General features: G+C 46.4%; 4 protein-coding genes across 4 annotated transcripts; 2 read left to right on the top strand and 2 right to left on the bottom strand.

Moving 5' to 3' along the window:
• Positions 1-4,407: 4,407 nt before the first annotated feature.
• Positions 4,408-7,316, top strand: H6S33_008568 (uncharacterized protein; the record flags this gene model as incomplete). The annotated part of the gene is made up of 5 exons (XM_044840073.1): positions 4,408-4,813; positions 4,871-5,029; positions 5,104-5,128; positions 5,191-5,754; positions 5,822-7,316. The coding sequence occupies 5 exons, from the start codon at positions 4,408-4,410 to the stop codon at positions 7,314-7,316; spliced, it is 2,649 nt and encodes an 882-aa protein (XP_044687682.1).
• Positions 7,317-8,432: 1,116 nt separating this feature from the next.
• On the bottom strand, positions 8,433-10,051 carry H6S33_008567 (uncharacterized protein; the record flags this gene model as incomplete). Its single annotated transcript, XM_044840062.1, has 2 exons — positions 8,433-8,780; positions 8,870-10,051. The coding sequence occupies 2 exons, from the start codon at positions 10,049-10,051 to the stop codon at positions 8,433-8,435; spliced, it is 1,530 nt and encodes a 509-aa protein (XP_044687681.1).
• A 10,882-nt stretch (positions 10,052-20,933) lies between these two features.
• On the top strand, positions 20,934-21,383 carry H6S33_008566 (uncharacterized protein; the record flags this gene model as incomplete). Its single annotated transcript, XM_044840051.1, has 1 exon — positions 20,934-21,383. The coding sequence occupies one exon, from the start codon at positions 20,934-20,936 to the stop codon at positions 21,381-21,383; it is 450 nt and encodes a 149-aa protein (XP_044687680.1).
• Positions 21,384-22,938: 1,555 nt separating this feature from the next.
• H6S33_008565 (uncharacterized protein) lies at positions 22,939-23,304 on the bottom strand (the record flags this gene model as incomplete). The annotated part of the gene is made up of 1 exon (XM_044840003.1): positions 22,939-23,304. A coding segment is annotated over one exon (366 nt), but the record flags the coding sequence as incomplete, so codon positions are not given.
• Between the last annotated feature and the right edge of the window lie 549 nt (positions 23,305-23,853).

Raw genomic sequence — 23,853 nt, 5'->3', positions numbered from 1 at the left:
CCGGGCCTATTCAATTAAACAAAATATTGGAATACTATAAATAGGGACTGCCCCCCCCCCCCCATCCCACCATCTTTTAAAACAATTTTGATCAACGAAAAACAACAATGAATTCCATAACGTGCCGTAAATGCAAATGGGAGAAACCTCTTGAAGAGTACGATCTGAATAATTAAGGAGAACCACGTAAATCATGTCGTACATGTTTGGTATGTATTGTTGAATCTTTCCGGGTGACAGTTATACTTTGCTCTAACAAATTGTATAGCAACTAGAGAGAGAACGAAGAACAGCAAGTAGAGCCGTAAGATTAATGTAGGAAGAAAATAATATAGAGGTATTACGATTTTGGTTATTGAATGTTTTTTCGGATGGTTTCTAACAGTAATCCAGCTCCGTCCGGTTTTACCAGTTGCAGCGCCCTCTCCAATGGCATTTCTATCTTCCCGAACAAAATGGTCACTATTGATACTTGGGCGTATTCCAATTGTTTGCCAATCATGCAAAGCTTTGCATTGGCTAAATGAACGTTCAAGCTGCACCGGGAGATCAATTCAAACACCAATATTTGAGAATTGTTGCAAGAAGGGAGACGTTGTACTTGAAATTCTTAAACCCCCTTCTGATTATCTGAAGTACCTGTTGCAATCTTTAGAAACTGTCCCAAGAAACTTCCGGAAACATATACGGGAATATAATTCAGCACTTACATTTACCTCAGTCAAATACAATATGGATACGAGAGTTGGCGCAAATGGCGGTGGTATAAGTTGCTTTCAAATTCATGGTGAATTATATTATCTTCAGAGACCATTGGTACCAGCAATCGGAGCAACCCCTTCCTTCGCACAACTATATATGTACGATTCAGAATATTCAGCTCAAGAACGACATGGAATACTTCCAACTTTAGATATTATGGTACTTCAATGTCTCACCATGGAGTTAAATTCAATAAATCCGTTTATTGAATTTTATAAAACAGCAAAAGAAAGATTGGATAATGCTTCAATACAAGATGGGAATGCACGCGTCATACTTAATCCACGTCTTCAATTGATAGTTGAAACAGGAGCAGATAAACGACGAAACAACTTACCTACAAGTAACGAGGTGGCGGTAATAATTCCCAATGAATATGAAGAAGCTGGATTCCGTGAAATTGTATTGGCACATAGAAATCCATTGCCAAATCAAATGTTCAGTATCATCAATCCTAACCATGCTGCGTATATGCCATTGCATTACGTATTGCTTTTTCCAAATGGAGATACCGGTTGGCATTGGAGTTTACAACTTCAAGATCGATTGAATAATCGGAAAGTATTGCGTTTAGGTTAACGTGAATTTTATCGGTATGTTTAATATATTATCATAGAAATCATTACTAACTTATTACAAAGCTATCGTATTGATTCACGTTCAACCGAGCCTTTAACACTATTTCAATCTCAAAAGCTTTTCAGCAATATTTGGTTGACGCATGAGCTGTATTTGATCAGAACAAACTGAATTGGATACGTTTGAATCAATCAAGACTCTGATCCGATTTGTATAATGGCCTGGCCGATGCTATACTTCAAGAACACTTCAATCCAGAACAAACCGGATGGAGAATAATACTTCTTAGCAGCTATAGCGGTGGTGATCGTTATATGCAAGAATTATACAAGGATTCAATAGCTATCATAAGACACTTCGGAAGACCTTCACTTTTCACCACATTTACAGCGAAGCCTAAATGGTCGGAAATCGTTGCAGAGTTACTTCTAGGTCAAACAGCTATCGATCGTCCAGATTTAGTTGCGAGAGTTTTTCATCTCAAACAACAAAAGCTTTTGTAGGAAATTAAACATAATTATATTCTTGGACATTACCTCGGATGTGTCTGGACTATTGAATATCAGAAACGTGGTTTACCACATATGCATCTTCTATTATTTTTAAACCCTGAGGACAGATTCATGACTTCTGAACGTATTGACCAGATTGTATGTACTGAATTGCCGGATCTTCAATTTGATCCCGATAGTGAACTCACAGCTGTTGTCAAATCATGTATGGTGCATGGCCTATGTGGAGAATTGGCATTCGATTCACCATGTATGATCTCGAAAACACCTGATGCACCTCGACTTTGCACCAAACGGTATCCTAAACAATTTCAGAATGAAACTGTTATACAAGAAGATGGATACCCATTATATCGACGTCGTAATGATGGTAACAACTTTATGGTTCCTTTAAGAGGTTCACGAGATGTTCGAATGCATACTTTTGATAACAGATGGATTGTGCCTTATAATCCTTATTTGTCCTAGTGTTATAAAGCAAATATAAACGTTGAAGTATGTGCAACAATCAATGCAATTAAATATATTCACAAGTATATTTACAAAGGATCCGACCGTACAACTCTGGAAGTGGATTCAAATTCGGATGAAGTCAAAAGATATTTGCAAGGTCGATACATTGGTCCAACAGAAGCTGTTTGGCGTTTGTTTGAATTCTCAATGCATGAAAAATCTCCAGCTGTTATTCATCTCGCAATCCATATGTCAAATGAACAGCCTATATACTTTGAGGTGAATATCAATGAACAGGCTTTACGGGAGAGAATGCTGTTAGCGAAGTCAACGCTCATTACATTCTTTGAATATAATCAGTTACATGAAGATGGACAACAATATCTTTACCAGGATTTCCCACCACACTTTACTTACAATCCACAACTCCGGAAATAGGCACCTAGAAAATGCGGTATTGCAATTGGCCGTATGTATCATTGTAATCCTTTAGTCGGAGAGAAATATTATCTCCGTCTATTATTGACAGTTGTTCGTGGTGCCCAATTATTTGAGCATAATTCTGGAAGTTTATATTAAAGCAAACTCCATTAAATTACACATACTTTCAGCTCACTGGCACTGGCATCGGTACTGTAAAAACCGGAGTCACCACACCCACCCGCTCTTCCCAAAATTTGATCACATTCAAGCTCACACTTCGCCCTGGCGAGGTGGCCAACTGCTAGTTTAATATGTACTCTGTGTTACCAGCTCGCTATGTCGATTCACCATTGGGTAACAAAGGAAAATAACAAATCGTATGTACTAAATATATATATCAGCGATGAACAGGAGGACTCCGCGAACCCAATTAACGCCGCAACCTTCCGCCTCTCAATTGGCAAGCCCGCCAATAATATATACAGCCCAAAAGGGGCGCTTAGAGGTTGTTAGAGAAATATATACTTGAGTTGCTACAGCTTGCATGGCGAAGGAATCCTTCTGTTACGTTAGAAACTGGCAAAATTGAATTTGGCGGGCCGGTTGCGCCGTTGGTGGTAGGTTGGCTGGTTGGCGGTAGGTTGGCTGGTTGGTGGTAGGTTGGCTGGTTGGCTATGGGCCGCCGCCGGGCAACACGGGGTTTGGAAACCGTTGCCGCCCGTCGGTCCGCTAAGCAGGCATTTGCACCGCACTTCCTTGGCGACCTTCTTGTGTTTATGGCTTCTCTCCACACAACCCCAAATTGACTTGCGGGTATATACACCCCGACGAGCAACCCAAGTTCAACGCCTGGTGTCCCTATGTGAAATTTCTATAGCAAAGGTATTGTGCGCCCAGCCGACTCAACGGTAAAAAGAAGATCAATCGCTTATAACTTTACAAGTTAGACCGATTTTCCATATATCATGCTGAACTGAGTGGAAGAGTGTTAATACCCATTTATCTCCCCGGAAAGTAAATCCGACTGATATGTGGCAGTCAGTGATGCAGCAAAACTACTAGAAGTGAGCCTTCTGATTGGCCTACGAGCCACTTCCACGTGCGTACCATACTTGCTACACAAATCATGTTCATTGGGTCCAGCGCAGGGCTGCCGTTTCGCGAACTGACAAAGAAGCCTGCAATATCTAGATACGTATTTTCTCCGGAGACAAGTCTATCGAAGGATACCCGCGGAAAGAGAGTTTCCTTCAACGGAATATAACAATTCCTCCTTCGACCGTCGGCCCAGGACGATAAAATTTATAAGTATTCAGCCTCCAAATGCACCCCGATTCCAATCCTGCCTGACGACCCCCGAGACATGCATGTGCAGCGAGCGAGTGTGGGATACAGCCTAGCCTACCCGCCTGTGGCTTGCCTGAGCCGAGTGCTGCTGGCGGTACTCGGGCATGGGAGAAAGAACCAGAAAATGCAATAGGGTTATTTGTATGGCAGAGAGGCGCCACTCCATACAAATAATCCTTGTATCCTCACTTGCATTTTCTGGTTCTTATGCCCACACCCGAGTACATACGTAGATACGGCAGCCTTATTTCAGCCTCTCAGTGTGATATGGAGTATGGACACCGGCGTCCATCCAGAAATATACAACCTCATTCCGTGGCAGGACACCATCATGGTCGCTTACTCCAAGAGCTCACTACCTAGCCTCCTCCTCACCGCCCGCTTATCCATCACCTCTTTCCTCAATATTTCCCAGACCTCCAGCGCCCGCGAGGTGCACGCCGAACTCGCGGTCCTCCAGGACCTACTCCGCAGTATCTCAGATATAAAAGACGACCTGCAGCTGCCCCCAAGTACAAGTAATGCAGCTCGCGCTACGGGGCATACAGAGCTAGAAAGCCATCTCCGCACGCTCACAACGCTCCTGTCAGCCACGTCACCGGCTCTGTGGTCGAAACGCCAGTGGGCCGAGACACTGGCTGGGGTGAAGACCGTCAGGGAGCAGATAGCCGCTTACCATGCACAGACGACCCGCCGAGCAGCCAACACCCCCGCACCCACAAGGCCAGACGCAGAGGGTACTGACTCCTGCCCATTATCCTATTTCACCCCGCTGCATGCTGATATGGAATTAGCTATCCGCACCTGGCTCACCCACACCCCCGACAGCGCCCACCGTCACGCCGAGCTCTGCTTCCAGCGTCACACGGGCAGCTGCTCCTGGTTACTGTCTTCGCCGCAGTGTGCCCGCTGGCTGCGCGGTGATGTGCCGTGGCTGCTGTGTACAGGCGAGCGTATGCCCCCCCATCCCCTACCAAAGAAAGTAGAAAAGATACGTAGAATGCTGGCTGACAGCTATTGGGAACAGCGGGCACGGGAAAGACATTCTTAACGTCCCTATCCCTCCTTCTCCCCCTTGAGTGTCCAGGAGTATCCACTAACACCCGATATACAGCTCATACCTTATCGACCACCTCTCCACGCTCGGGAAACAGGGTGTCGCGGTCTTCTACTTCAATCGCATGGACACGCTGCGACAGGACCCGTGCTGTGTTTTCCGCTCCATCCTGTTACAGCTCTTGACATTGGCGGCCGCCATTCCACCATTCACCGCCGAGCTGTACAATACGCACTCCATCCCTACACTCTCAGAGCTCCGGACCGCGATTGGTGAGTGTGCGGGTCAGTTTGAGTGCTCGTGGATACTCCTCGATGGCCTCGAGGAGTGTGCGGAGGTGCACCGCGCCGACATCCTCTCAACGCTATGGGCGCTCAGGTTCCGTCGAATGCGCGTGTTCGTCACGAGTGCTCCGGGGGTAGTGGACCTGTGGAGGAATGAGAGCTCCGAGATTTTAGATCTGGAAGGGCTGGTAGAGGCTAGCAGGGAGGAGACGGTGAAGGGTGTGAAAGCAGTGGTGAGAAAAAAGATGGGTGTGGCCCGGTGGCGGCGGGCGGTGGAGGGGGGCGCGAAGGAGGTCGAGGAAGTGATGGGAAGGATAGTGGAGAGTGCAGGTGGTGTGTAAGTGTTTTGTCTTCTTCTGGAGACTGAAGGCTTGAATGCGGCTAACGGTAATGGCGGTGTATAGGTTCCTGCTCGCGGTGCGCCTGACGGAGTATGTCCGGTCCGCCACCACCGAGGACGAACTCCAAGCCCGCTCCAACGAGCTCCCCGGAAGCGTGACGGACTACTACGCAGCCACCATGAAGACCCTACGAGACTCTGGCCCTCTCGGAATCTCCGTGCTCGAGCAGATCATTGCCTCCCCCCGCCCCCTTACCCTCCCCGAGCTCAATTACCTCGTCGGCGTCGCCGCCGGTGGCGAGGGCTTGATGGACCACCCATACACGCCGTCCTACGTCTCCGTGATCACCAAAGGCCTCATCACCGCCGCCGAGCCCACGGGTATCTGTCGCCCGGTGCACCCAAGCCTGCTGTGCTTCCTGGAGACAGCGGAGCCCGACCTGTGGGTGCACGCGAGAAAGAAGGCCCTGGGCACATATTTCCGCCTGTTTGCGGCACGCCCCGGGGGTGGTGGTGAGGTGGCGAAGGGCCTGTACCAGTGCGCGGTCCTTAACTGGGCGGTGTATCTGCAGATGCACCATGACGATAGGTCGTTGCAGATGGTGGTGATGGACGCATTCAGGAGTGCCCCAGAGGCCCTCGGTGAGGCACTGCGGGCGGCCATGCGAGGAAGCTCGGCGCTGCCGGTGGTGCGGACCGGGCGGGCGGGGGTGCTGCACGCGTGTGCGTATTGGGGACTGACAGCGCTGGCTGAGCGGGTGCTCGATGAGGGCGGCGGGCCGGTGGCCGTCGACGGCGAGGACGGCGTGGACGGCGTGGACGGGTATGGCCGCACACCGCTCTCGTGGGCTGCGGAGCGCGGGTCGACGGATGTGCTGAGGGCGCTGGTGGGCGCGGGTGCGGCGCTGGACGTAGCGTGCGGCGATTATGCGCAGCCGCCACTTTGCTTTGCGGCCATGGGCGGACACAGGGCGGCGGTGGAGGCGCTACTGTCGGCCGGGGCAGACCCGAACCAGAGCTCCGATAACGGGCAGACGGCCATCTCCTGGGCGGCCGAGCACGGGCACCAAGATACTGTCAGCCTTCTGATGGGGACACAGCTCGGAATAGACGTGAATGCGCGTGATAATGCGGGGAGGTCAGCGCTTGACTGGGCCGTCCACAACGCACATGAGCCCGTTGTGCGCCTACTTGTCGCTCACAAAGACATCGAGATTGACAGTGACGCGGTGTGGCCACCACAGCCAGCGCCGACTCCGGTACCTCCCGCGATCATAGAGCTGCTCGGAAAAGCGAGGAGAGCGAGGGAGGGGGAGGTTTGTGACGCTGCCACGCTCGTGGAGACAGTAAAGGAGGTCGAAGTGGTGAGTGTGGGCGGGGGCTGGGTTTGGGCATTGCCGAGGCAGACGCAGGAATGGGGCATCATTGTGGTGCTCTGGCTTGTCTCGTTGATGGCGTTGGGGGGGCAGCAGGTTGTGCTCATTTTTTGTGGGAGCGTATTTATTCTGCTTGGGGCTGTTTGGTTATGGCGGAAAATATTACTTGGACTGGGTACATAAGTACCTAAGATAAATCTTGGGCGGGTGGGGTACGCTGTTGATAATGATCTGCACAGATATACCTTCACTCCCGATATGTAGCAGAGTTGATGGGAAAGGTCACGATGGGAGAGCTCGAGCAGCACATCCTTTCGATACTGTATATAATTTCATGTAGTGGGTCATTTTACAATTAGTGGCGCTACTCACGGCGCTCGTCCGAGAAAGGCCGTCTTGCCCTCCCTGGTGTTCTTCCCGAGAGCCAACAAAGTAGAGGGTGAGCACATACACTTGCCCTAGTCCCCTATACCGGGTGCCAAAAATGCCAAAATCTGCTATAACGAACGGGTTTGGCGAATTTCACATGGAAATGATAGAATTTTACCTGCTGCACCGAGTAATCTGCTGTATCGAACGAGAAATTTTGGAATATGTAGGTTAGTTATAACGGAGGGCGACTGTAGTGGTAAGTTGTGTAGCGTGGCGGTTCAGGATTCAGTTTGGAAGAGGTAATGACTAGGGTTAGGGTTATTTATGGTTTGAGTGCACTTCCCCAGCTATAAAATTCTTCCCAACAATGAACGATCGCGAGCATTCAGACAAAAGACTAGTAGTGGCCCACACACCCCCCCAAAAAAAACCACAGATTGCCGTACTACTTGAGAGATCGAACATGCCAAGGCTGCAGTTAACTCTTATTATCCTTCGTTCCGACTAATAAATAGTATCATTCGGTCGTCCCTTAAGCTTCCCTAGCTAATAATGCGTTTCAGTTCGCACGATTCCCCCCCAGACAACAAAACCTCACTGCCGTTACTACACTCTCTGCTCTGGTCCCCTTTCATATAACGTTCTATCCCTAACTGAAACGGCCGTCAGTTCCTTCGGATATATGCTCTCTAGCTCTACTCATTGGTCTCGGGCGAGGCTCTCACGGAGTAAGGTAGATATAAAATATTTTATACTCATATCAAGCTTATGAAGTAGGTATATGGAAAATTGTTGAGCTGCAAAGGTTGGAAATACAACACAACAGGCATTCATAAATTTGGCATCTGTCTGATAAAGCACCAAGAGAAAAAAGAAATATTGCTGACCGGAGGAACAGGAAGATAGACCTTCATATCATGCGTCAAATCACTGGTGGTTGGGGATGGATATATTGGTCGGTGCCACTGCCACCGCCACTGCCACTACCTCTACCTCGGCTTCTGGCTCTGCTCTCTCCTCCACCACCACCTCTACTACCGCCACTGCCACTGCCACTGCCTCTGCCTCTGCCTCTGCCTCTGCCTCTGCCTCTGCCTCTGCCTCTGCCTCTGTTGCTACCTCTGTTGCTACCTCTGCTGCTGCGTCTACCTGTGTGTCGCAACTCTGGCTCACGCTAGAAAGGTCAGTGAGATCTGACTCGGTGTGCGCCATGTCATGCGCGCTATTATCGCCGCGGAGCCCTCTCCATGCATCCTTCACACAGCCCAGTGCATCCTATATATCACGGTTACGATCACCGTATTAGCAAAGAAGCTGGCAAGTGGTAATCATCGATGTGCCGTTGCTAAGGTCGTCCTACATACCTGGGCCATGGACCCTAGATTCCTCTCACACCGTCGTGCGGCAGCCGCCGCAAGTAAATCGTTCACCAAGAACCTCTCGTCGAGCACCACCGGATCCGGTTTGCTCCAGTCAGGCGACGTGTGTCGTTGGAGAGCGCTGTGGTATGTACGCCGCAGCACATCCCTCGAGACGATATATACGCCCTGGTCCGGCAGGTTCTGTCTCGCTAACCCGTCGGAGACTGTGTCCTGGGTTTCCTGCATGAACTTCTTCACACATTTGCAATACAGCTCTGGGTTGTCCGTGATTCGCTCGTAGTCTTCGTACTCTTGCATCATGTTGAGAATGTGCATGTCCGCCTTCGATCGGACAATAAACACCGGAACCCCGAACCTTGCGCAGTCCTCGATGATGCGCACATCGATCTCCTCGAAGCGGTCTCCAATTGCCAGGACGATGAGGTCAAACACGTAGAGCCCTTGCTTGAGAAAGTAGTCCTGGTAGGGGATGCGCTGCGTCCCAGCGCCGGGAACATCAAACCACACCATCCATTGGCGTGGAGGCTCAGTCCCAGGATCGGGATACCGTCCAATCTCAAGCGTCGTCTCCGTCGTGCCTGTTGGTGCGGCCCCCTTCCCTCTGTTTCGCAGGTTCCGGAATGCGTTGATGAGCGACGACTTTCCGCAGCCAGCCCTGCCGACGATGGCAAAGTGGAAACGGCTGATGTCGTATTGGGTTCTCCTCAGCGTCTCCTGGAACTCCTCCCTCGTTGGCCACCTTAGCGGGCCATACGCTCTCTCGGCTGCCAGATACGCCTCTTGCTCCTTCTTTCGCCTCTCTAGCGTTTCCTTATGCTCTTCATCTTTTCTCTGAAGCTCTTGTATCCTTCTCTCCAACTCTCGTCTCTCCTCTTCATTCTTCTCTCGTGCTATCCTCTCATCCTCCTCCTTCTGCCGCCTCGACTCCTCCTCGTCCTTGACCTTTCTCTCCACAGATTGAATGTCCGTCTCCCGCTGCTTCCTTTCCGTCTCCATATCCTGTAGCTTTTTCTGCGCCTCTTCTAACTCTTTAGCCCGTCTCTCGTTCTCCTTGTCCTCAGCGGCCTGTCGCTCTTCACGCTCCAACCGCTCCTTAGCCTCCTTGACCGTTTTGTTCTCCTTCGTGGGACCCCGTAAAAGAAGCGACCAAGCAACCCCGCCCATGAAACCAACGGCACCGACAAGAACAAATCGAAACATTAACGCTATGAGAGACTTGTATCGTTTTACTGAATACGATACGCGGTCATTATTAGCATATTTCATTCGCCGTTAGCGGCAGCTCTTACCAGCAAAAATAGATATCACTGTCCCCCCCTCGATATCGGTGTTTGAGCGAGGTATGCGGCAAAGGAAAGATGGTAAGTGTCTGTCTATGTAGTACGACTAATGCAAAGATTCTGGGAGCGGGCCAGAAAGAAGCCCCTCCAGGCGGGGTTTTCAGGCAACCACTTATTGAAGCTGTGGCGCCAAGACTTTCAAACACGACCAGTTATGACAGCGAAATATGAATTTGATACACAGCCCCCAAAACGTGCCCTCCTCAGAAAGCTCAAAAGTCCGGATCACTTGGCAAAATCACGGTCAGTTTTTTCCATTCAAATAATTAGGACAGTCATTCGAGACAGGAATCATATCAAAACCGCTCATGAACGCAGGGTGTCGAGGGGCTAGGTAAGCTTAACCTTCACCCTACACTCCACAGAACAGCGGCATAGAGGAAAAAAAGATCCATTAAAGACCGGATTTTAGGTTACAGTTAAAGTGAGGAGGGTCAGGGGGCAATTAAGTCCTGGTTGGAGAAAAAACAATGCTCTACAACCTATAAGGCCTGTTGGAGCAGTTAAAGAGTTTGAAAGCACATGAATAACGCTTCATTTGTCTTGATCCTCCTGGTGGCATACATCTCCAATTACCAGATACTCCAATAGTAAGCCTTTCAATCAGTCATCTCTCCAAAGGTGAATGCGCGGGGAAGAAACATCACAGACGCTCTTCATCGAAATTATTGCCAGGTCAGATGGTGGTCGTGGACGAGTCCCACTGGCTTACGAGGATTCGGGTCGGAAGCGGGTAGGGACCGGTTTCAAACTTATAGTGTGGTCAACGAGGCTGCTCGAGGCGTGCAGAGACAAGTGCCTCGAGGTTCTGGAGCTGGCTCGAGGTAGATAACTACTATATTTGGATCTGTCAAAATAATATTTTGTTGCAGTTCGATTCTGGTATAAAGTGCTGGGGAATCCTTCAAATGTCCCTACCAGAAACACCAGCCCCACTGAATAAATGCCACTAATACATGGTTGCCTAAAACTCGAGCAGCTTGAGGTGAGCAAGAGTATCTCCCTTGAGTATGCTCGCATGGTTGAATGAGCTCCCTCGAGGCGAGGCCTCGAGCGTAGAACATACTGCTTGAATGAATCTGGGCAATGATGATCGGGGACCTATAAGCCACCAACTACAGTATGATTCATGGCCCGGCTAGAAGCCGAAACTGAGGGTGAGTCTCGGGCCATCGTGATAAGCAGAGCACCTGAGCTGGATGGTCTACTGGGCAATGAGAGAGTTTATTTTTGCAGTCAGGTGATTCTCATTCAACCTTGTGCCGGGACGATCGAGAGCTGGAAGAACAGGACTTCAGATTTCGTTTTTTAACCCTCGCAATCAAAATAGGTAGGTAATATAATTCATTTTAACCATGACCAGATTTAGAACACTACATGACATCGAGACATTCCTTAATTATAAGGGTCGAGTGGGATGTGTGCCTGACGAATTACCAGCAAGATAACTATCCCGCTGTGTATCACGCAGTAAAAAACATTTTCTTTTATGTAGCGTATCATTCGTATCATTCATCTGCTCCGATCGAGAGTACCTGAATGGTTTTAGAGTATCAGGTTTAAATCACCCTGCGGAGCTGCTGCACCGATGACCTGAGGGAATTAAGTATACAACAGATAACAGAATGCAAATTGTGTACGTGACGTAGGCATACGGTGGCCTTTATACCATCAGGTTGATTGGACCGGCAGACCTATCGCTCTATGCGGCCTTATTCACTGCTAGTGTTTCCAACTCTTTGTCGGTTGAACTACTGTTCAGGGTCGGGCCGGTTGCCTGTGGCCCGTTCAGCAAAACAGTTCAGTTCAGTTTTGCTCAACTACCTATTTGGTAAGTTCGGTTTTGGAGTTTAGGTAAACCGGCTCTCTATGCAGGCAGCTCTCTCTCATTCACTTCTGTTAAATGAGCACCGGTTACAACCGTTTGAAACATTCTTATTCGGAGATACGGAATCCTAGGATTCATAGTTATCAATTATCGGAGCCAAAGTTCGTAGTTAATGATATAAACCCTCAGGGATTCTGGGCACGCCTTCAGTTCTAGCATAACCTCTCTTATTTGGTAGGAGTGTGCAGGTGTAGGATTACTAGATAGAGTTTGAGATGATTGTCAATTGATAATAATCCAACTAACTAAGTCGTAGCCTCTCTTCTTATACCTGTGTTTCCCTTCCGCTCCTTCTTTGTCCCACTCCATCCGTCAATCACGCAGGGATCTGGGAGCCTTTATTCTAACTACCTCATCAATTCCTTTTCTACAGTAGCTATGGGTATTGTTTTATCAAAGTTGAAGAGTTGTTTCGGTAACACGCTGAGCACGCCGAGCAATCTATCAATTCCTTTACAACTGAATGCCAATATTTCTCAACCAGCCATTCACGTAACTACTATTCAACCTAACCGCCCTCTTTCTCAAGAAAATAAGCCCACCACTCCCGCCGGGCAACAGGCTATGTTAGTGTTCCAAGGCCAGATATTCTTTGTCTGCCTATCCGTAAAGCTTATGAGAAGCTACCTCCATTAGCCCAAGCGCTCAAATATCGGCAGGATCCCCTAGAGCATCCCCGCACCCTGAAATAGAGGTTGGGAACCAAAGCACAGACCAGGGCCTTGTTGGAGAAGTCGATATAACCCCCCCCCGATGTTTCTACGAAGTCATCAAATGTGGTTCAGAGTCAAGACAAAGATCCGGGGGTTAGTGCGAATATCTGTAAAATACTTGCCGGCGAGTCTCTACAGCCTCCGACCAAATCTACGGACAAGGATACAAGCAAAGGTGGAACGTCCACATCACAAGTAGCGTCAACCCCGGGAATACTGGATCCAAACACTTTGCATAATGCTGTGAACAACGGCCCACCGAGGTAGGTCACTACACCCGAGTGTAGATAAGCGCTAATATGATTCGCCAAAGTGGGCCTCCTTCCTTATGGAGCCAAGCAGTCGAAAAAATACGTCAACATCAATAAGATGCATTTGACAGTTCCGAGCTGGCATATCTCAGAACATCTGAGGCGCTGATAGGAGACGTGGCGGCCATTCAAACTAAGAAAAAGTCGGAGAGATTGCATTTCGTAAGAAAGGGCGTGAAGATCTACTATGCCGAAGGATTTCTCCGGCAGCTTAACACGTTTGCGCACGCTGGTGATATAGCTATACAACACAACTCGGAGGAGGTCGCGCTTGTCTGTGCGTCGTTAAGGCTTTTTCTCAAAGTAAATACTGAAGTGGTTTGAACAAGGGAACGGCCGGGACTTATAAGCATAATTCAGGTAGGTACTGCCCACGCTGACAACATGGAGATGATCTCCGGAAGTTTGGAGTACTTGGGTTGCATTTTATGTTTTGCCGAAATATATGAAAGATTATACACCGACGTGACCAAGGCATCAATTTTAAAGCTCAGAGAGAATCTCTTGGGGCAATATTTATCTATCTTAAAATATATTCTCTATGTGAAGAGGCATTTGATGAAGAATACGGCCAGTATGTCCCCCTTCACCACATCTCACCCTGTCTATCCCGGGAGTGATAAATATATTATCATGGCCCGACCGTCCCCACCTGCTCTGCCGATGAGAACGCTACGGAATCAGGTAGTTAGGTGAAGGACCAGGATGGCTTCGTTTAGGTTGGATATGTTAGGAAGATGCTCGGAGGATACAGTAAGCGCTAGGCACTTCAGGTTAGGTTGCGGGGAGAAGCATCGGGATCGGTTGTGGGATGTTATTATATTTGTCTGATATCTCCTTATGTGTGGTTACCAGGATTAGTTATCGGATTATTCTTTAGGGTTTATATTTGAGGCCTCGTTTTTACTATTTGTACTTCTCTTTCTTTTTTCTTTATGCAATGCCTCCACCCTGTTCGTTAGTAAATACTATTTTGTTTCGATCGGTATTCAGCCCGGTCCCCTGTCCTCATCCTAGAATGTATCCCGAGTCGATCCTTGCCTCAGTACCTGCCTACCTCTTTGTATTACAACCCCGCCGCGTTAGATATATACACTGACAATACCTGATCCAGTACGAATCGCGGAAGCATTCTCAATGAAGCTAAGTCTATTGCTAGCAGATATAATAACGTCAGAAGGGAAGATCGGAGAAAGCGCAGATCTGGCTGAAAAGTAATATACAAATTGATGGATATCCTATATTCTTTACTTTAATATCGCTGACCTTATTCAAGCTGCTGCGATGTACCAATTAGGTACTGCCTATACTATTTCCAATTAATTCGATATTGTTGAAATACATTCTCTATATTAGGACAACGGACGGTCCAGGTTTGTTCCACCTAACTGCTAAAACAGAGGAGTGATATTGATAAGGCTATGGACGATTGTAGTAAAAAGCTCAAGCGACTATGCGACGTTAATTATTGACAGTACGTACTTTTGAAAAATATGTAACGTGTACACTCTACTAATTACAATAGAGATGACGTTCAAAACCAGATTAGATTGGGTATCCATAGTGCAATATGGGATCACGCATGAGAGCAAAAGCAACACTCGCACTGTAAATACATATGTTTGGCTGGGGAGAAATGACAGTTTCGACGATTGTATCACCTGCTAAAGCTGGTACAGGAAAATCGATGCTTTCCTATGTCAAGTTAACACTTAATTTGCAATTTTCTGTAGGCAACAGTCTGACTTCTTCGATGGTTCACACTTGGTTGACTCATTGAGAGCACTTCCAACCGGTGAGAATCACGTCACATATTTCTACTGCTCTAAAGAGATGCAGGAGTTAAAAGGTCTTATCTCTGTCATGCGAGTGATCCTGAAACAGCTTTGCCTTGCATATTCGTCTAAGGGTCTACTCTCAGATTTAGTGGATATTTACGATAAATGTAGCCACGATTCTACAGATTCCATAACTCGTGATGAATATGTCAAGCTCATTATCCAATTGTCTACAGAAATCCCTCGCATATGGATCATCATTGATCGACTCGATAAGTGTGAAACTTCTACACAAAATGATATTCTTTCAGGATTAATGAAAGTTACCAGATACATCAAGAATGTCCACGTTTTCTTCACGAGTCAGAATGAAAGAGATATACAACTCCAGATGCAGACATCCGATGAAATTTGTCTTCAGAAAGAAGATAATAGCGGTGATATCTGCCTATACATTGAGGGCGAGCTGGGCAAGGTGTACCGCGATAGACCAAAAGCCATAGCTTCTATCTTCAAGACTCGGGAGGATGAAATCCTCTCACTAGAAACCGGAGCACAGGGGCTGTATGTATTAGGCCTATCTTTCCTTAGTTATAGATGATAAATCTAACACAATTTCGAGATTTTATCATTGAATGCATACCTTGCTGGTGCAAAATGATGAGGTTGGTATCGATGACGCAATTAGCGATGAGCTGCCAGCACTCGACGATCTCTATCAAGCTATGATAGATAGGTTAAATTGTCAGGGCCGGACTCAGCGCTGGTTCATGCTTCAGATGATCAATCGACTACTCCACTCTATCGATACTCATACTTCGGCTACCGTTCTCCGAGCGCTTCAGACCGTTAACGATACCAATAACAATTTAGACCGTCCATCAGAGAAATGGATTTGTCTGATGACTATCAGCGAATTCAATCACATATGTCATGGGGTTGTTATCCATGATGAGACTGCTGCTATTTTGAGGTTCTCACATGTAACAGTTGGTGAATTTTTTGAAAGAGTATATAAAGACATTTTAGACAACGGTGGGAGGTGGATTTTGGACAGGGTTTCCAGTGAGTGGTTTATCTGTTATATGGTTCAAACCGGTTTAACTGAACTGTTTAACTTAACAGTTGGTGCAATTCTTATCGATCTGAATACATCGTTTGAACGGTTTAGAAATGTGCAAAACCGATTATACTGACGGTTTAAACGATTTATACAACTCATGTTCAAGAGCTCGAACACTCCAGCTCCTGAGGTCAAATATGTCCATTTCAAAGCTCGAATACCCTGTTCGAGAAAATGAGAGCTATTTTTTGTACTGTTATCATGGTGAGTATGCCAAGACGTAAAACAGCGGGTTAAGCAGTTAAACCAGTTCAAATTGTTAGGATAAATAGTTGGTACAGTTGGTACAGTTTGTGCTGCTTGATTTAATGGTTGATATGGTTTTGTTTTATATGACAACAGGTCTCTACTATTGGAAACCCTGATTGTGGACCTGGATTGTAAGAAACTGTAGTACCTCGAATAAGAAATAGAACATGTCGACTCACCAGACGGCGATCAGGATGAGCTGCTCCACTACTCGACTCTTAATTGGGAACATTATTTGAGACATGTAATGCTACCATCGCCCAGTGCAGCTGAAGAATGGTTCAGGTTCTTTGACGAATCTTCGAGAGAATATCAAGTGTGGGCAAAACGGGTCTCTGTTAGTATCCCTCCAAAAAAGGCTAGAGAGAAGAATGTTATCAGCCCTCTCTAGGTTTCATGCTACTATAGGTTGTTTCAAATTTTTAAAAGGCTTTTACGAAGCCATCTGCTCAACTATATCAACTCAGATGGTCATAATCCACTCTATGACAGAGCAAGAAATGGTTATCTGGAGTTTGTTAAAGAACTGCATCCATCTACTCATATCGAATTAAACTGCCCTGATGGGACGACTTATACACCACTAATATTGACCGTATTCTCGAATAACAGGGATGTTGCAGAGAGACTATGGCAGAGGTCTGAATGTAATTTGGATTAGTTGGATAAGAATGGAAAACTGCCTTCATACACGCCTCCTCGCTTAATCGACTTGACATCCTAAAGCTCCTGATCACTACAAAAAAATGCAAAACAAATGCAACTGATAAAGAAGACCTCACTGCTACACATTATGCAGTATTCAGCGGTCACATAGCTATTGTAAAGCTTCTCCTAAAGGAAATCAAACAGGATATCAAGCTTAACCATAGTGGCTTGGGCAAAGCGGTTTCTATAGCCGATGTGACAGGATATACACCGGTTGTTGAGCTGCTTTTGTGGTTTGCTCAAGATATTGAAACCAATTACATGGATGAGATGGGAATGTTACCAGCTTGGGGCACCATAATCACTAGCCATAAGGAGGTGGTGAAACTCTTATTAGAAAACATTCGAGTAAGAATCAACATGGAGTTTGGTTCACTCATGCTGCTATTTTTTGCAGCGTACACAGATAAGAGGTGGTTAGTGGAGCTGCTTTAGAAGTGGGAGAATCTCGAGACCTGAATACAGTCTGACCTCGGGTGGACTGCATTGTCCTTTGGTGCATGGTATGGCTCCGTAGAAGCTCTACATATTATCAAAGCTGAACTTGATATGATATGAATCACCAAGATCAAAATAGTTATACACAATTGACACTGTCCAACAGTTGAGAACACACCGCGGTGATAATTGTCCTATTATAGATCCAAATAGATGACAAGGCAAAATTGATTGCTACTCAGCCCCATTCTCCACACAGGAACAAGAACCAAACTGGGGTCCAATCAAGGTGCTCTGTGAATATATATTATAAAAACTTGGCCGGAGGGATTACTATTTGGATTGTCACTGGTAAAGACAATATTCTGTCTGTAGAGTCCCTATTGTCATGTAGAGCGGATGTAAATCTCTCTTCTAGCCAAGGCATATCTCCAATGCTTAATATTCCTTTTGCTAAATGTATCAACGTCAAATTACTCAAAATACTGCTCTCGAATTGAGCAGATCTGAATGTGAACTACAATAATCTTTCATTTTGTATGCCTCTACATGTTGCTTCTAGAGCTGGAAACAAGGATGTGATTGATGTTCTGCTCACTCATAGTACCCAGCTCGAGGTGCCAATCATAAATAAAACTACTTCATTGCTCGTGGCCGCTACCTTTGGTCAAGTCAAGTCACTATGGCATCTGATGTCGCATGGCGCGAACATTACTGCCATAGATATGGATGGATCGGGTGCTCTCCATATTGCATCTGACGAAGAACATAAAGATGCGGTAGATTTTCTCCTGATCACTAAAGAGAATACAAACCTCAAAAACAGAGCTAGCCAGACACTCTTTCATATTGCTGTCACGAAACGGGATCGCCACTTATGTGACATACTGTTGAAGCCGGGTATAATGGAGCCATTTCAACTGTATGGTGTGTGAGTATACACAGAGCCCAGTTACATGCTCAGAGTTATTGTCAGAACCCCGTTGCACAGTGATGTTTAAGTACCGGCAGTTTGGATAGCTATCAACTGTCAGACTAACTACATTCTGGGCACTAGGAAGGTGATCTATTATAAGACCAATGATTGATAAGTCTATGCCTCACCAAGAACTAAAAGTCCAGCCAGAGTGAAGCTCTGAATGCCCAGTGACCCTCTGTATCCTCTGAGTATGCAGTTCTGCCAGAAACGACAGGGATTATGCCAGAGAAGTCTACAATAAGCAAAGGCTCTACAGCAATCATTAAGGTTACACATGAGTGGGAGCTCATTGATTCAGACTCCAGTTGTATGGCAACCAAATCTCAAGGGGGCGAGTAGCGAGTATTCCGCAGGGTACGAAGGGGTAGTAGGGGTCGGTGTGGGAACTCACAATAGGGGTCCTAAGGGACTCTGGCGTGGTAAGGGTCAACGGGACAAAGGAAAGCGAGGCGGTGGTCTTCTTGAGTAAAGAAGAGAAAGATAAAATTGTATAGTAATAGACAGCATAGACACAGAAGACGTTGCGTAAAGAAAGAAAAAAAAAAAGAACAAGAAATAAAACGAACCCCCCTTAATATACCCAAGTGAAATACCAGCGATGACAAATCCAAAGTGACAAATATACTAACAACCAACAGAACCTGGTAGAACCCAATAGAACCTTTCTGACTAATCCAACTCCTCGTAACCCAGTGTATTCACTAGTCGATACATGAAAGTAGCCCCTTCCTTCAAGCACGAGCTCCTGCGAGCGTTAACCTTAATCTTCCCTTCAACGGTCCAGGTTTATCGGGATAACGTGCATGGAAAATATCAAGGACGGCGGTATTATCATGGTACGTGGCGGGTTCCCAAGTGGGGTCGATATGGCCTGTCCATTTAACAAAATATTGCAGGCCGTTGTTCCTTGTTTCCCTTGAATCCAAGATTTCCTCCACTGCGTACTCTTCTTCCTGTTCGAGGATAATAGTCGGGGGTGGTGGTTGAGTTTGCCCCGGGACAGGATCATTTGCGGCGGAGTCTAACAATGATACGTGGAAGATGTAGTGCACTTTCATACTCCTAGGCAGGTCGATTCGGTACGCATATGGCGATATGATTTCCTTGACGGGGAACGGTCCCAGTCTCTTCCAGTCCAACTTTCGAGAGTTACAAGTGATTCGGATGTTTTTTGCTGAAACAAAACCATATTGCCAATATCGTACCGCGGAGCCGGCGTTCGTTTGGCATTAATGGCCTGCTCTCTAGTAGTGCAATGTCGGACAGGATTTTGAGGTTGCCTGGGAACCGTTGCCACACAATTCCGGGCTCCGTGCCTATGGGTTGAACAGGACGACTCGTGTCCATTCCCATCATCAGGTATGCACGTACAGGGGGTCGTGGTCTTGATTGCGGGGGCGGAGGTGGTGGTTAGGGGCTGTTGAGTAGGGTAACTCACTGTGAGTCTTGGCATCCCGTCCTGGTTCACTCCCGGCACCGCCACTCACCGGGCGGTTACAACGATCGATGACTGCATGGCACCGAACGCACCATCTCGAGCCCACGATCATGACGGCGCATGAAATTCAATGATGCCGCGTTTCCCCATCCTCTGCTTCGATGGAATACATAAATTTCGGATTCCGAACTGCGGGTTACCGCATCGGGCGAATCCCACTTCTTGTCTCCGCTGTGTCTTCTTACGCCAACTCGGATTCTGACCTCCAGGTTACCGCCCGGTGTGTTTTCTAACACTAATTCGGATTTCAATCTCAAACAACGCTATGTGCAATACCTGCAACCTAATATGTGAGTGACGATCCATGACCAACATTCCATATTGTGTATTGTTGCAGTCTGGTTTTCCATCTCCCCTTGTTAGGATTAGTCAAAATTACTAAGTAAATGGATTACTTCTCGTAACTTACTGAATTATATTTTTCCAACCCAAAAACTGAATTCTTTCGAAACATGTTAGTTTTATCTGAGAGCCGCTAACCCGGAAACCCAAAGAAAATTTTCAAATATACTCATAAACTAAACTCTAATACATAACATTAACAACTTATAATCCTAACAAAATCAATAAAACCTTGTCGCAAACAGGATCCTGTATGTCCGTAGACCACATAATATACAAAAATCTTATCGCACATCTGTTTGTATATTAAGTTATTGTCACTCTGGTCCCTGAATTGTGAACTCTTATCTCCCCCAAACCCCTTGCTTAAGAAAGGAAAACAACCTTCGTGACAGTAGCAAAATACTTATAACCTGGCATACCCGACCCCGTTATGCTCCTCTACCCCACCGAGTACTTCAGGCAGGGAAAGAAGACTTTCACAGGTCTCCCCTGCCCCCAACCGATCCGGGATATCCGTCATGTCCTAGCAAGGCTTCCTGAACTTCTGCTTTGTGAGAACCATTCTTCATCTTCGCAGAACACGCCCCATACAATGAACAATACACACCCAGATATGACTACATTTTACTCAAGGATTGTCCTCCAGGAATGAAACGCCAGAATAGACCTCAACTATATGTCTTGGGTCGTTAGTAACACCCTCACCATCGCTATTGAACCAATCAAACCAAACACCAACCAGCTCAACCGCGATAACACTGCCAATGAGACAGTAAAGGTTATCTACGCGGTCAGCTGTTTGGAGGGAAGAGCCCTTGATCAGGTCAGACCACTTGTTAATGCCAATCCTGTTGACTTCCTTTCCTCTGTCACCATCTTCGTCGACCACATGGAAGCCTCGTTTAGTGACTTAAACACCCGAAGTACCACCCACCATCAACTTGTCCCCATAAGGCAAGGCAAAGGAGACTTTGCCACCTACAACTCGCAGTTCATCAGAAACATGTCCCACTTGCATTACAACAAAGGAGTCAAGATTCACGAATTGGCGGAAAGATTGTCGGACAGACCCAATATGGTGGAAGCATATGCGACCATGTCAATGACGATCGCCAACCACATGTAACTGACGTACTATGATGAGGCATAACCGTGACTTCTTTTCGAATAGTGTAAATAAAGAGAGTGAGTTTTGATGATACTCGTTCAGAAAGAAGAAAATGCAGTTTGTATGTTTAAACATTCTCAAGTCTAGAAAATTATAACTTTAAGGGGTCTTCTCTCTATTAAAGATCCGTTGATGATGAGAGGCCAACCTGGGGCAACACCGAGTGCCTAATAGAAATACGGCGCGTATGCTCAAGTTCTTTTTCCGACTGACAGTCTGCCTGTTGATAGTCGGGGGTATAGCAACTATTTTCTATCAGGGGAGAGGAGAGTAACTACGACACCTTGAATAAACTTCTGTCTGAGTCGAATCATGCAATTTCCCAAAAGCTGTGGTCGGAATCTTAAGAACTATTGGAAACAGCCGACTAGATAATAATTGGTTATTCTAACTTTATTAGAACCGATTTGAGTGTTTGTAAACCGAAGTTTTGCTTTAGTAGCTTGAGTCGCACTCCCACTCCCCAAAGATACTCCGGAGCAAAACAGGAGCATTCCGGCAGTTTGATACTGCGAAGGTTAGTGTTGGGGATTAAAACGTGTTTTTGGAATTAGATTTTCCATTAGCTCCGGGACACCGTCAGAATCATGTCTGTCATGCTAAAGCATGGTCTTTGAGCGTCAGTTGCAGATATATGAAACCTGAAAGATTCGACTGACTAGGTATGGAACTGCCGTCCGGGGTTCCCTGTCCTATCAGCCATCTTTGTACTTCTGTTCCAAGCTTGCTCAGCCCCCTATTTTTGACTTGTAAGACTTCTTACTCATTGAGATCCCTGTCCTCTATACGAATAAAGGTACGAGCTCAACTGCTCTTGTCTTCACACGTCGATGAAGAACAAGCTGCTGTTACTTAAAGTCGGTGGCTTAGCTGATGGAATAGGTTCTTTTGTAACAGCCTCATAGTGGCACTGTTACATTACTCTCCTCTATGGTAGACTCATTTTGCGTCCACTATAGTGTTACTGGAATATTAGTATTTGGCATAGAAGGAAAACTGTAGGTCTATTGGTGATTACGTACAAACTACATGTCTGTTTCTATCTCCATCAGAGAAGGAAAACTCTAAAATGAAATGCTTTTTAAAACAAAGAAAATGACATACTCTCCACTCTTGTCGTAGAACCTTCCGTTCCACTAGTGGAGATTTCAGTGTTAGCAAGAATCTCTCTTTTTCCCTTGTCTTTTTTACACGGGTTTCCTCACGCTTCGGTTTTCTATCTTTTCTTGCATTGTTTTCAGGGAAAAATGGTATCCGAACTCTGTCAGACAGATGAAAAACCTGGGACAGGAGAGTTGGTTTTTGTTCCCAGATTTCTTCTGAGATACAGAGCTACTCACGCCGTGTTTTGAGGATCCATAAAGTTTTCCCGTATTTTCCGAGGTTTTTGCGGGTATTTTTGATGAAATACTTTCAGGGCCTCATCGGCTCTTCCTTGCAGAATTTCATATGGTTCCCAGGAGTCTTCCGAACGATAGCCCTCCCAAACAATGCGATACTCTACAAACATTTTCTAATGCCTAGCATGTTGCCATCGGCTATGAGCTATTTCTCGGAGAACGTGACTGTATTCTCCTTCGACCTCATCTGGAGTAGGAGGGACTTCAGTGCGTCGAGGGTATTTCAGTCCCCGATAGGACTCCAGCAGAAATATTTGGAAGTCATCATGAATGTTCCATTGAGAGGGAAGCTTCAGCCTGTAGAACGCAACAACAACTTTCTCATCAACCTCAAAGAGACATAGTTTCTTGTAGTCAAGCTTGCTTGAGGGTCGATCGGCAACCATATTGCGTCGGTCCATCATCACCTTATCCAAATCTTTAGGTTCTGGAGCTTTCATATGCTTCTGGTCATACCATTTCGTCTGCCGGGCCTGTGCCTGAAAAATATCAGTCCTCATAGTTTTTCAAAGAGCGTTCCACTTGGACTCTAGTACGGCGCTGGAAACATTAGCATTGTCCAGCTTCCTTCTGTGCGAATACCAATTTGAATCAGGCTCGAACCCATAGTTCGCGTAGAACTGGGATACTTTACTGGTCTATTGGGTTGCCATTTTGTAGGCGTACTGTGCAAGCGGGAGTAACCCTACCCAATCATCCTATTGGTAGGACCAAAAGTTTCTGAAATATTGCTCTAGCGTTTGATTGACCCTTTCAGTTTACCTGTCAGCTTGAGGACGATGTGCCTTAGACAGACAAAGGTTGACTCCGAGAACCTTGATCAATGAATGCCAGAACTTGCTTCCGAATCTGAAGTGCCATTCAGAAATTATTACTTCGGATAGTCCATGTAGTCGGCATATTTCTAGAAGGAATATATTCGCAAGTTCCTTAATTGTTGCCTCGGTCTTGAGCGGTATGAAGTAAGTGATTTTCGTAAAGCGTTCAACAATAACTCCGATCCTGGTATAGGCTTCAGATTCTGGCAT

The sequence above is a fragment of the Morchella sextelata genome, assembly GCF_020137385.1.
Source record: "Morchella sextelata strain SCLS chromosome Unknown scls_27, whole genome shotgun sequence".
In the NCBI taxonomy this organism is placed as follows: Eukaryota; Fungi; Ascomycota; class Pezizomycetes; order Pezizales; family Morchellaceae; genus Morchella; species Morchella sextelata.
Note: the sequence above shows the minus strand (reverse complement) of the source record. Positions and strands in the feature narration are given on the sequence as shown.